The sequence below is a fragment of the Thamnophis sirtalis genome, unplaced genomic scaffold (assembly GCF_051295495.1).
Source record: "Thamnophis sirtalis isolate CommonGarterSnake01/CBP01778 unplaced genomic scaffold, rThaSir2_p1.2 scaffold_14, whole genome shotgun sequence".
NCBI classification, from domain to species: domain Eukaryota; kingdom Metazoa; phylum Chordata; class Lepidosauria; order Squamata; family Natricidae; genus Thamnophis; species Thamnophis sirtalis.
This window is the reverse complement of record NW_028261394.1, coordinates 28,265,262-28,279,615: the sequence shown is the minus strand read 5'-3', so window position 1 is coordinate 28,279,615 and position 14,354 is coordinate 28,265,262. Positions and strand designations below refer to the sequence as shown.

The following is a 14,354-nucleotide window of genomic DNA, read 5'->3' as shown; positions in this document are numbered from 1 at the left end:
CCATTCTTGAGAAGTTTTAAGATTTATTTACATATGATTCTTGCAAAGCCTTCAGAACTTCTAAAAATGAAGGATAAATGCTTATATCCTCCTGAGAGCCCATCAGAGTCGGTAAAGAGTGAAATCACGAACTGAACTCTCTTTTATCTGTAAAATGTAGAATCCCTGCCTTTCCTCGAAGGAGTAAACCAGATCTCTTAAAAAACCAGCAGCATCTGCACATTAACCTGAGTTAGTTTAAGCAGTGAAGTCCAGGCATTTCCTTGGCTTGGGTTCGTTGGCTTGTGCGTAGCCAGACAATGGGCTAATTCAGCAATCAAGCATGTCGTACGAACACAGCCATGTTTGCCAATTTCCAGAGGGATAACTGTGGTCTGTTGAGGCAAACACAATAGACAGTGGAGGCTTTGTTCACACAAGATAATTATTGGGGGAGAGTCGAACTGCGGTTTGATCAAATCGTCCAACTTGGTGGGGATTGAATGACACTCAAGTAAACGTTTGGAGGCTGGGTTCGCACAACTCACGAGGCTGCAATGTGATCGGGTCGTTCAGCCTTCACTATGTAGGATCCCGTTTGCAGCATCTGACAAACCTGGTTTTCTGCAAATGCAGGGGCTCCGTGATCTACAACCACTGGTTTGTTTAACGGCGGCACTGAAAAATGGAACTTACAGCTGGACTCCGCACACTTACGAACCTCGAAATATCCCCAGTCATTTTGATCAAAACTCGGGCACTTTGCAAAAGTGGAAAAACAGGGAAACTGCACCTGAAGGGGAAATAATTAGGAAAATTTTGATCTGCACTGAAATGGATAAATTGACGTGGGAATGGAAGATTAAAGATGTATCAGAATATTATAAGATCTGGGATATTTTTATCGATGGTTGGAATATAAAAGGGAAAGCCCAAAATAGGCATGAGCCAAGATTCATAGAATGGAGACTAGAGCTATGTATGAAATGATAAACGCGAGAATGTACAAGATAAGCACAAACCAAAACGGCTGGAAATAGGTTACTTTTTCCTTTTTGTAAATAGGGTGTGGAACAAATGTTAAAAAAAACAGGGTGGCTACAATGTATAACTGAATATTTTAGCATGTAGGGCATAGATTCTGCCAGGACGATTTACAGAATCCAACCTTTTAATTTATGTTTAATTTTAAAAAATTATTTAGGGCACTTTGCAACCGGTGTATATGATGGTTGCAAACGTCTGGGGATCATGTGATTGCCATGTGCGATCTTTACAACTGGCTTCCAATATGCAAAGTCAATGGAGGAGGTTGGATGGCACAACGGTGGCAAAAAAAATCAGGTTAAACTCACTAAGCAACTGTCTTGCTTAGCAACAGGAATTCTGATCCTGTTGTGGCCGCAAGTCGAGGACTACCTAGTCCGACCAGGCAATTCACTTAACAACTGTGGCAAAAAAAAGGTTTTAAAATCAGGTGCAACTCATTTAACAACTGCCTTGCTTAGCAACAGAAATTATGATCCTGCTGTGGCCATAAACTGAGGATTCCCTGAACTCTCTGCATTCAAAATACCCCCAAATCTTGTGGCTTAAGCCACAGGCCATGCTGAACGTGTCCTGAAAGCCTCTTTGGTGTGATCCTGCACATCATTTCCACTCCAGAGAATCCCAGGTGAGAATCCCAGGTGCCTACCCTCTCTGCCCCTGCCCGTATTTTTGCACGCGGCTGTTTTCCCACGACCAGGCCACCCGAGGGAACCCCAGCCCAGCTCTCCTGAGCCACCAGCAGAAGCAGGACGTGAGTTGCTGCTCTCTGCAAAGCAGGAAACAGGAAATCCAGCAGACGAGGCGCGAGTGTGTGTGTGTGTCTGTGTGCGCGCGTGCAAGAGGCAGAAAGGGAGCCAGCGCGTGCAAGCAGGATGGTGCAGGATAGGACGCAAGAACTGGGGAAGAAGACCCCCCCTCCCCGCTCTTCACTTTCTGCTTGCTTTCTCCGGTTTTGCAACGGGTAGCAGCCCAGGACCCCCGACTTATTCTCCGCGCCCTCTGCAAACTCGATTGTTCCCCCTTCTCCCCGTGGAGTTAGCCTGTTCCCACGCGAGGAAACCCTCCCGGGCGTGGATCAGCCCCCTTTCTGAAGCCAGACCCACCGAGATGCAAGGGGCCACGCCGGACAGCCCGATCCCACGCGCCACGCAGCCAAGGGAATTAATTCCCCGCGTGGCTCGCATGCTAGAGTTGTAGCTTTGGTGGATCCGCGCACCCACGCCCCCCACCCCCGCGAGTCTTGCAAAAGGGGCACCCTTCCCGACGCGTGAAAATTCCGGATCGGGCTCCGCCTCTTAACCGGATTTACGGCGGTTGTCTCGCTTTGGACGGCGAGGAAAAGGGCCCGGTAGGGGTGGCGATCCAGGTGGAAACATAATCCTGTATGATTGTGTTGATGAATCATAATGAAGTATAATCGTAATCATGTTTATACTTCTGTTATCTTATACATACTTGACAAAATAAATAAAATAAAATTTTTGGAGGGACTTGGATTCCTAAAAGTGACAGGAGAGACAGACACACACATCCCAAGTACAGGTAGTCCTTGATTTGCAGCAGTTCCCTTAGTGACCGATCACTACAACGGGATTGTAAAAGCGACTTGACCATTTTTCACACTTATGAAGGTGATCAAATTCAGACCCTGGGCAAGTGACTCATATTTACGACAATGGCAGTGTCGCATGATAACCTTCCGTAACCTTCTGACAAGCGAAGTGTTAACAGTAGAGTTGGAAGGGATCTTGGAGGTCATCTAGTCCAACCTCTGCTCGAGCAGGAGGCCTATACTAGGGATTCGAACCGCCAAACGGCTGACCTTTCTGATCGACAAGCCCAGCGTCTTAGCCACTGAGTCACCCAGCCGGATTCACTTAACAGCCGTCTTACTAATTTAACTGCAGTGTTTCACTTAACAACTGTGACCAGAAAAGTCCTAAAACGGGGCAAAACTCACTTGTAACAAATGCTTCCCTTTTAACAACAGAAATGTTGAGCTCTCAACTGTGGTTGCGACAGGTTGCACCCCATGCAATGAGCCTGGATAGGAAACGAGGTACCCCTACCCCCATAGTGCAATGCTGGTGCTGAACTGCGGGCGATGGGAATTGGAGTCCAAAACTCAAGAAGGGTTTTGAGATGAAGCCCCAACTCGTGGAATTGGGGTTCTGGGGGAAATTGGGACATGCGTGGGAATAACTCGTCCTCTTCAACCAGGCCCCTTTCTTCAGCTCAATGCAAGGACAGCTGCACTTGAAAAAGCGAGGTGAACACAAGTCACATGCAACAAGGTGCTTTTTTTCAAGAGGCACCTGAATTTCCTTTGTTTTTCTTTAAAGACATTTCCTTTCTCATCCAAGGAGCTTCTTCAGCTCCGAGCTGAAAGTCCAGTTGCCTCTTGGAAAAGCACCTTTGGGGACAACCATGACCTGGATGACTGAGAATCTACATAAACACATGTGAATGCGCATCAATCCTCCAGGCAGCTTTCACTGACCTGCTTAAAAACACATGTAGCTCTTCAGAAGACAGTTTCCAGATGATGCTATGTTCACCCAAAACGATTAACTTTAACAGCCCCCCGCCCCGCTGTTTTTTCTCGATTCTCACAACCGTCTCCTCGAATGAACAAACCCCAAACTCGGCCCAAACTAAGTTTTTAGCACATTGCACAACTTTTACACGTGGTCACCCTCTCCTCTGATCCAGTGGACTCGGTTGGTTACCAACACAGACAGCCAGGTCTGTGGGAACTCAAAGGAGAGAGTGAGGGAGAGAGGAAGAGAGGGAGGGAGAGAGAGAGAAATAAAGAGAGAGGGAGGGAGAGAAAGAAGAGAGGGAAAGAGAAAGAAAGAAAGAAAGAAAGAAAGAAAGAAAGAAAGAAAGAAAGAAAGAAAAGAAAAGAAAAAGAGAGAGTGGGAAGAAAGAAAAAGAAAGAGAAGGAGAGGGAGAATAAGAAAGAAAAAGGGGGCGAGACAAAGAGAAAGAAAGAAAGAAAGAAAGAAAGAAAGAAAGAAAGAAAGAAAGAAAGAAAGAGGGCTTCCCACTCTCTTCTCCACCACACCACCCTGGCTTGGAAAGCCACCCCCTCCCCACTCTCCCAAATCTACGGCACTCTGAAGAAAAAAGAAAAAGATAAGAGTTGAGAAAGGAGACCACGCCGAGATGCATCCCGCGCCTCTCCTCCACCCCTGCGCATGCGCGCTCCTCGCTCGCTCCCCACCCCTCCCTGCGGGAAAAGCCCTTCGGCGCGGCTCTCCGTCCTGTACCTTTTTCCTTTCCTTTAATGGGCGGCCGGAGGAGGGGGGAAGGGAGGGAGGGAGAAAAAGAGGCGAGTGGGCGGGGCCGCGCAGGCGCAGCGGGGAGCGCTGGCGGGTTTTCTCGCTCCTCTGGCGCGCGGCGCCTCCGCCCCCCTCGGATCTCCTCAGAGGCTCCGAGACGCCTCAGCGGCGGGCGGCGGCGGCGACCGTTGGCCGAGCAAGCGGGCGCGGGGTGTCCTCCTTCTCCCGCGCTTTCCGGCTCCTTGCCTCGCCGCCAGCCGGCTTTTTCCCGGGCGTCCAGGGAGGAGGAAGAGGAAGAGGCGGCGGGACGTCTTTTGCTGGTCCGCCGGCCGGCCGGCTGGCTGGCCGCGGCGCCTCCCGCGCACCATGCCGCGCGTCGTCCCGGACCAGCGGAGCAAGTTCGAGAACGAGGAGTTCTTCAGGAAACTGAGCCGGGAGTGCGAGGTGAGGCGGCGGGGCGGAAGTGGGGCGGCGGCGGCGGCGGCTTTCCCGCTCCCATCATCCCCAGCCGGCTCAGTTGGTGGGTTCGGGAGTCCCATCATCCCCAGCCAGCTTTTCTCCTTGTTTCTAGCTCTGTCTCTGGAATTGCCGTCCTCCCCCGCCAGACTTTCCTCGCTGTGCCAGATCCCGCTTCCCTCCCGTTTCTGGGTTTGGGAATCCCATCATCCCCAGCCGGGTCCGTGGGATCTCTGCTCGATTGGTGGGTTCGGGATTCCCATCATCCCTAGCCAGACTTCCCCCCAGTTTCTGGTTTGGGAGTCCCATCATCCCCAGCCGGGTCCGCGGGATCCCTGCTGGTTAGGTTCGGGATTCCCATCATCCCCAGCCAGCTTTGCTTCTGTGGTCCTTGTTTCTAGCTCTATCCCTGGAATTGCGTCATCCCCAGGGTGCTGGATCCCACTTCCCTCCAGTTTCTTGTTTTGGTATTCCCATCATCCCCAGTCAGCCTCTGGTGATCCTTCATTCCATCTCTCCCCTAGTCGTTGGGCCATTCCCATCATCCCCAGCCTGATTTCTCTCTCTAGTTCCTGGGTATGGAATCCCGTCATCCCCATCTAACTTTCCCTCTGTGCCCATTCATTCCACCCGTCTCCCTCATTTGTTGGTTTGGATTCCCATCATCCCCAGCCAGCCTTCCTTCTTTGCCCCTGGATCCCTGTTTGAGTTTTGACATCTTCTCTTCCCTCTCCCCAGTTTTTCTTCGACACAGCAACTACAGGTAGTCCTCGATTTACGACTGCAGTTGAGATCAAACTTTCTGTTGTTTCTGAGTGAGTTTTGCGCCGTTTTGCAACTTTTCTTGCCACAGTTGCTAAGTGAATTGCTGCAGTTGATAAATTAGTAACCCGGTTGTTAAGTGAACCTGGTTTCCCCATTGATTTGTCAAAAGGACACAAAGGGGGATCACGTGACCTTAGGAAACAACAATGGTCATAAATAGGAACTGGCTGCCAAGCATCTGGATGTTGATCAGGTGATGTCAAAAACGGTCTTAAGTCACTTTTACCAGGGTTGTTGTGACTTTGAACGGTCATTAAATGAACTGTTGTAAGTCGAGGACTGCCTGTCTCCCTCCCCCCCCCCCTCAGGTTTTCAATGTTTCACGCTCTCATCGTGTCCAGCCAGATTTCCGGTGCTGCTCCTCGCCGCCAGCTTCTCCTTTCCCTCCCCAAATGGGTGCTCTCTAGACTTCCATTATCTTCAGCCGGTTATCTTTTTTGCAGCCACCTCATCTTCCCCCACTTGATGATTTGCAAACAAGTGAGCTGTGGATCCTCATCATCCCCAGCCAGTCTTCCTCCTCCAGATATGTTGGGCTTCTGCTCTCATCCTTCCTAGCCCGTCTTCCACTTTGCGATCCGAACGCCAGTCCTCTTCTCCTTTCATCCCCAACCAGTCTTAATTGTTCAGCCCTGTAACTCAGCCAGCCTCAAGCTGTTGGGCTTTGGGATTGAACTCCCATCATCCACAGCCACCAACAAGCTCTGCTCCTGGACACCTGCCTTGCCTTCGTCTTTCCCTAAACTGGCGCCTTCCCGACTGGCACAGCTACATGAGCCATGTGCAGAGAATGGCAGGAGAATGTCATGCCTTTGGAGGCACTCACATCCGACTACATCAGTCCCAGAGACTGGAAAGCCCCCTCTCTTCCCCCAAGCCTCCCTCCCCAGGCAGGCAGCTGTCCAACTGAAGTTGTGTAAAGAAGGAAATCGAGTGTCAGGCCCCATCCTGCCATGGTCATCAGTTTAGGTCCTTGTGGATCGCAGTTCCACTCTGTCAGATAATAAAGCGGTTGGTCTATGAAGTGCAGGAGCATGCTTTTTTTCTGTTGCTGGAAAAGAGCTAATAATGGCTACCCTGCTGGAAATGAACTAAGGAAAGGAAGCATTTGGTCTTCCTTTACCTTTTGCTGGATTCAAAGCTGTGTGCAGGTATTTACCTATCTTGATTTTTTAAAAAGTATTTTTATCCTACTTTTCTTCAGTTGAGAAAGCTTTGGGTGCTTTTGAATGAACAGGTTGTCATCCTGTATCTGTGCAGGAAGAAAGCCCCACAATCATCTCTCAGAAGTTACAGACTGTCTCAGTCATTTTTACTCCAGGGAATTGATGCCCTCCAGATGTGTACCACTTCAGTTCCCATCATCCCCAATCAGTCTAGCCAATCCTGTGCAGCCTGCAGATGATGGTATTTGGTGCCCTACGGAAGTTTCTGAAGTTGGGGAAGGTTTAAATTAAACTGAAATTAAATCCATCATGTATAAGATTTCAGCCCCATTTCCAAGTATTTTTACTTGGAAGTAACCCCACTTTCCTCCCTGCCCTCATGCAGGAGAATTCTTAAAGTTACAGTTACTTGATAGCATGAGCCTCAAGGGGGGGGATTAAAGGGGGTCCTTACTGAATTTAGGGATGTGAAGCTTCTTCCTGTTCCTGTTTTGTACACACAACTGATCTGCAGGGCTCTGTACAGAAAGAAAAAATTACTTCTCCCCTCCCCCATTCCATTAAAAAAATTGCATTGCTGTTGATTAGTTGGAAAGTTGAAGAATATCTACCTTTGTCTTCTGTACTGATTACTTTTCATGGATAATGATGTTGAAAAAAAGATATGCTTTACAATCAGCTTAGTTATAACTCAGTATAATTGATGAGACTATAAGATGGTAATAGTACACTTCTACAAATGTTAATTTGAAAGCAAGCTCTGCTGTTTTCATTGAGTTTCATTGGATTCTAAATGGGTTTATAATTATAATTTAAATGAATATGATTGTAGCAACCCACAATGGAAGAGTGGCCTAAAATCCACCTTAATTGTCTTGATATTATATGTACTAAAGAGCTATGGTTGAATGCAAAGAATAAGAGTTAAGCACCCATGTTTTGATTGCATTTCTGATATTAGCACAGCAAATTATGCTTTTGCCATCCTTTTGTATCATTCAAAGGATGGATAATGATTCCTGAAGAAAGATAAAAAGCATCCACTAATTATGCCCTGGTATACATCTAACCACTTTTTAAATATAACTTTGGTGTTTATTGATATTAAGTAAGAGAAAACTCTGTAGTATTTGCTGTCTGTATATGACCCAGACAACTCATATTTATCCCAGATTAAACTCAGTTGAAGATGACCATATATATAATTGAGGTAATCTGCACTAGTAAGAACCACATATTCCAGAAATTTTTATTCCTATACCTTAAATATGCAAAGCGTCAGTAAAAAATATCAAATGCCGAAGTTGTCAAATTTAAATTAATTAGAATTAGTAAAAATTCATTTTCTAGCACAAGAGAGCTGGATGCTATTTTAACATTTGTAACAACAAAAATTATAGTGGGAACTTTCCTACACTATATCTAAAGGTGTCATGTTGTGAATATCTCCCAACTTCCTTATGGACACATTTTTCTCTAGTATATTCCTTATTTTATACACCCATGCAGCTCCTGTTTCTCTTTTTTCATTTTCTATTCTGAGCATCCCACTCATCTCTGGTATTTATTGCCTCACATCCTACCAGCACCATTAAAACAGAAGTTCAGTTTCCTTTGTGTTCTTTATTTCTGCTACTGGAGATGGGCCTTCTCACTTTCTTCCTTGCTGTCCTCAGTTGAATGAGAGACACATGGAATATTCCCTTTGCCTTAGACACCACATGCAGCTCAAGTCGCATATTATTGCAATCTAACCTTTATGTGGATGTGCATTTGCACTAATCATATATATATATATATATATGATTACTGATATATATATATATATGATTACTGATATATATATATATATATATATATATATATATATATATATATATATATATATATATATATATATATATATATATATATATATCAGTAATCTATCATCTGTTAGGTTACTGCAAAGGATATTTTAATAGACTGATTCACAAAAAAAAAGTTTAATATATCTCTTCATGTTCTGCTGTCAGTTATGTTTATGCCTTATGATCTTCCTACGAAGATGGCTAGAATTTTGTGTATATATGTTTGTGTGTGTGTGTGTATGCATATGTATATGTATATAAATTTAAGGTTGGTAATGGGTAGTGGCATACTGTAACGATATTTCAGAGAATTGTCCTTGCTTGGCTTCTACAAAAGTAATATTCACATTCTAACCATCATCTCTGCAGGCTTGTCCTTATCTCTTCATTGGTACTGTAAAACAAGCATGATTCAATTTTTGATTTAGCTCCTGTTCTTTGCAGATTAAATATACTGGCTTCAGGGATAGACCACATGAGGAAAGACAAGCCAGGTTTCAGAATGCATGCCGGGATGGACGATCTGAGATAGTAAGTTTATGTATTTATATTTTTATTTAAGGTATTTGTGTCTTCAATCTGAACTGCTTGGTGACTCGGGACAAACTGCACGATTTTTAGGAATCTAGCCCCTTTCTTACGTTAGTTCTCATCTGTTAGCATTGGTCTTTCTCTCTCCCTATGCCTATCTGCTTGCTGCACAATGTGAGGGAATTAAGATACAGATTAGATAACTAAATCTTATTTGAAATAATACAGAATGTAAACTAATTAAATCCAAATTTATAATTTAAACTGCATACTATATAGAACCAACTTAATCAACATGTTATCTCTTAGAGTTTTTTATAATAGTTGTTACATATAAAACAGTTAAAAAAATATCCTTCAATTTTCCTTCCAATTCACATAAACTAGAAAAAAATGGCCATTTGCATTTTTTTTTCCTTCTGTGTCATTCATTTATTTCAGCAAGGCATGATGTTACTGTTTATCTGTTTACTCATAGTTTAATGGTATAACTCTAAGCATTTGAGGTGGTTTAGAAAAGTATGTGCTTAATTGGCAGTTTTTAACAGTTAAAAAGAAAGCTTGAATCTCTGTCTAGGTTCAATTACAATACAGTAAAAATTGTATAAGAAGCCTAAACTAAATAAAAGTTCATGTGCCATCAAAAACACTGATAACATTCTAGGAGGAAAAACTCTCATCACTAACTATTGCTAGGCAGAAAGGACTGAGAAGGGGCTTTCAAAGAGATAAATTCAAACTATAATCTATATTTATTTACACTAACAAAATATGTACCGTGTTTCCCTGAAAATAAGACAAAACCTTGTCTTATTTTCTTTTGACCCCCTGAAATAAGTGCTGGGCCTTATTTTCAGGGAGGTCTTATTATTTTTGAGGTGCAGGAGGCAGCGAGCATGGTCACCTCATGGCTACTGCTGCGTTGCAATATTTTCAGGGAGGGCTTATTTTGGGGGAGGGTTTATTTTAGCGTGTGTGCTCAAAAGCCCAATTGGATTTATTATCCGGGGAGGTATTATTTTCATGGAAAGGGGTAGCTAAATGTGGGTGAGAACAGAATGCTACCATAGTTTCTGTACCTAGTTATTTTTTTAAAGTTATTTTAAAAACTTGGAACACTTCTAAGAGCTTGGTTACAGGAAAGATTTCTCAAGGCTAAGGACTTTGGATGCTAAAAAGTACATTATTCAGCCATGTAATTAGACATGTTGATTGTTTGAAAGAACTGCATGGAATTCATGGCTTGATTTTAGTTTCTGCTTCTTAATTGTGATCTATTATATAGTAACATGATGTGTAATATTTAGTTACATGGATTTTTTGTATCCATTGTGACCTTCAGGTGTAACTTTTAAAACAGCAATGAGGATAATCGTATATTTTATGTTGAAGGCTGACATAGATACTTGTAAGTGAACCCTTGAACATCCTGATAGCATATACCCTATGGAAGCTTTTATCTTTCACAAGAGTCATAATTAAACTAACATTTGCTGAGTTGTTATTCAGTAAGTAGCATGGGACTTGTTTGTTTAACAATATTTTTTCCATTATACATTGGCCTCTTCACAAGGTCTATCTTATATAGCAATAAGGTTACCTTCTACAGATCATGGATTTACATGCTCTGTACAGTAATATTTGTCCTGAATTAATTAGTTGAATGCAGTCTACACTTTATTTATTATAATAAAGCATGGCATATGACAGAGCCTGAAGTTTATTCACTAAACTCACTATTATCAAGATCCAAACTTAAAGAAGAGCTGTATGATTTTTTTTTAAATTAACTCATCCTGTTTCAGCAGAACCTGACAAACTGTAGTTAATCTAATTGTAGTTTAGATTTTGAATATTGTTAGAAACTACTACTATTAGAACAGTATGTTAAGAGTTGGCCCAAAGTGTATAGATTTCTCATTTGGATCCATAGTTTCCTTTAGTTCCAGAATAAGCGGTATAACAAGTATGCAGCAGCATTCATACATATTCTCAGACTTTACATTGTTTACTTTGCTTCTCTATACTTGTATAAAGTATAGACTTTAAAAAGTAAGAAGGATGATAGATTGTGTTCAACTGTTAAAGCAAACAAGATACAGTACTTAGAATTTTATGAGAGTGTAAGAATTAGTCAAATATATCAGAATGAAATCTGTTTAATTGCACGCATTGTATCATATGAAGTACCTAAGAAGACTGTCCATTGTCAAGAAATTTTTATGGTATACTGTTTGAATTCTTTTAATTGAACTGAGTTTGAATGCAAGTAGTTTTTCAAAACTTACTTGCACAAAAAGACAAGTTCCCAACAATTACTTTATTATGTTTGTTACTAATAGAAAGGACTGATTTGTTCCTGTGTCAATGATATCTTTCCCACCAGTCACACTCTCCAATTTTAAGCCTCTTAAAGTTGTTACAGAGTTCTAAGACAACAACTGCTTTGATAAGATAATCTGGAAGAATGCCATCTGGCTGAATGGTTGCTGAATATTTTAATTTATTTTACGGACACATTTCAGGACCGTATGTGGTTGCTCATATTTATTTAGCAGCTGATTCACGTGCTTTTACTGCAAAATTGGTAATAAAGATAGTTTGTTTACTGTAAACCTTGTGTCTAAAAAATTAATATCAAAGAACCCTCTGACAACCTTTGTAAGTTGCAAGAACTCACTTCGCAACTGTACTGCAGACAAATTTGAATATTATTTCTGAGGCATTATTTCACTCGTGCCCTTCCTCCATTTTTAACAGAGATCATAAGGAGATGCATCTTTATTCCACATGTCTTACAAATGTAGTCTTCTCAACACAGTGAGGTTCTCTAATCTGTGTTTTGATTCTGTCACTATGCACCTATAACAAAAAAATGTGGTATAAAGTCAGCCCTAAGTAGAAAATTCCAGTTCCAGGGGGAATAAAAAAGAATTTCCCATTTCTAGCTAAACCATGAGGCTTGTACTGTCTGTGACCCTTTTTCTTCTCCTTCATGTACCATATTACATAATGCCAAAAGTTCAGGCTTGGAACTTTAAACTAGCTTTGGACATTATCACTTAATTACCATACAGTTTAAAGCATGGGAGAATTACATGTAAAGTTTATGAGCTCTAGGAAATATGTTATACATTCCCCAGGTTCAGGTCCCTTGCAGAACTTTCCACATTAATGACAACGTAGTCTATTTATTTCATACCCACTGTTTGTTTATTTCATACCCAGTTATCCTGAATCTCCTCCATAAGTTTCCCATTTCCCACCCCATTACTTGTAGCCCCTGGCCACCAAAGTGCTGCCTTTTCCTAATGCAAGGACTTTGGTTAAATCCCCCATCATTTCTATATTCATCTGAGCATAGACATACTTCTGTAGTGCATGGCTTAATTACATTCAGCTTTGTCTTTTACTGCAGCAAACACAAACTGACTTATTTCTGGTTCTTTTCACCCTTGCTCCTATGTGTCCAGAAATTCAAAAATGAAAAATAGAATTCAAATTGGAAACAAATCTTTTAAAAAAACACAAAGGGGAGGAGATCTGACTTAATGGTAAATTTCAATGATGTAGCATTATTTCTAGCTTTCTGGTTTTTGCATGTGCAATATTCAGTATATTTTGGAAAAAATATGAATGGGATTTCTATTTTTCTTCTCATCCTCTCTATGATATTAATACCTAAAGAACCCCTTAAGGAAGTATTGAATCTCAAGGGAGGCTACTGATTTGTTTTCTTATGTCCTGGAATCCTATCGATTTAAGATAGATAGCACAATTACCTGACTTTGCTGTTAGAAGAGTTATTCTGGCAAATGCTTTACTCTCTTACAAAGTCTGTTTTATTCTCGAACTGATTCCTAAAACACCACTATATGCATATTGAGACTATTTGTGTTTGCTTGGTTTCCTTTGGCATATAGTTTGCTTTGATCCTGGCTTTCAGTTTTTGAAGAAATGCCTAGAGCTGTGCCTACATATACAAATTCTTGACTTTAATAGAAAGGAGTTAATTAATATTTTCGGCAGCATATTTGGAACTAATGTTTTAATGAAAATGTTACTTTCAATATCTGTGTTCATTTTCCTTCCTGCTGTTGGGAGTTCCTCTAGTCAGTTTGTGCAATACACATCAGTCTTGTGTTCCTCTATTTGTGTGACTGATGGAAAGAATTTGAAATTGACAGAAGTTTTAGTAAAGAATGCTCAACCTTCTGCTTGATGTACTGTACAGCTCCCCATATAATTCAAAGGGGTAAATCTAACTAAAACTGAAAGTGCTTTTTTATAAAATTACCAACAGCAGGAAAATGTATCTTATATCTTGAGTGCTAAAAAGTCACGCAGGAGTTTCAGACCGTACTTTGAATTTTAACGTCTCCAAAAACAATTTATAATAAAAGTATTGATTCCATATAAGTATCTTATTTCTCCAGCAACCTGTAGCAAATATTGTCAAAATGAAATCAGATGTTTGTGACTTAGTACTTAAGAAAAATGATGAGTGCATATTTTGGACTTTTGAGTATTCTCAACGCAGTTCAGCTTTACGACATAAGACTGATGTAAAAATAAATGAGTGCTTGCATAATTTATGTAATGCCTTGCTCCCTGATCCTGTTTGTATTGATTTTTCTAAAAGGCTTTTGTGGCCACAGGAACCAATCTGTCTCTCCAGTTTTTTCCGGCCAGCTGGCAGGGGGAGCAGCGGCAAACACCAACCCGAGAATACGTTGACTTTGAAAGAGAGGGAGGCAAGGTAAGGACAAAAGGGATAGAAGGCAATCCTCAAGATCTGTCTTCCAGAGGTTTTAAAACCCCAAAACTTTAAAGCATTATGTGGAATGAATGTGCTATGTCTTTACACATATCCAATTTTATGGAGACTAGTTGCCTGAAATGCTGCTGTTTTCCAGCAAATTGTCTATGCTGTCTACAAAATGTTCTGAAGCCCCACATTACTGTTTCAGTAACAGTTCTGTAGATAAATTTGTATCTGTTTATAAAGAATATTTTTTCTGCTTGTTAGGAGTGTGTTATCTCCAGTGGCCTTTCGATACTTTTTTTCCATTATGAGACCTTGTTTAAAATTTGTATACACAATATTATCTTTAAGAACTGCAAAAGAACTCTATAACCCTGTGTAACACTCCTTTTCCTGAACACTGAAATATACATGGCATGCAGAGATGTCAACAGATAGCAATGATGTG

The 14,354-nt window shown here is 41.7% G+C and overlaps 1 protein-coding gene across 4 annotated transcripts in view; it reads left to right on the top strand.

Annotated features, from left to right (window-relative positions):
- The first annotated feature begins 4,446 nt into the window (after positions 1-4,446).
- The window catches only part of CBFB (core-binding factor subunit beta), a 41,421-nt gene continuing 31,513 nt past the window's right edge, over positions 4,447-14,354 (top strand). For 2 of the 4 annotated variants that reach the window (XM_087728590.1, XM_014060075.2), the window contains exons 1-3: positions 4,448-4,757; positions 9,055-9,141; positions 13,784-13,900. In XM_087728590.1, coding sequence (XP_087584716.1) covers positions 4,680-4,757; positions 9,055-9,141; positions 13,784-13,900 — 282 coding nt within the window. In that variant the 5' untranslated portion in view covers positions 4,448-4,679. Of the gene's footprint in view, positions 4,758-9,054; positions 9,142-13,783; positions 13,901-14,354 lie in introns of all 4 variants that reach the window. The other 2 variants (XM_014060085.2, XM_087728589.1) reach the window with 2 other exon arrangements.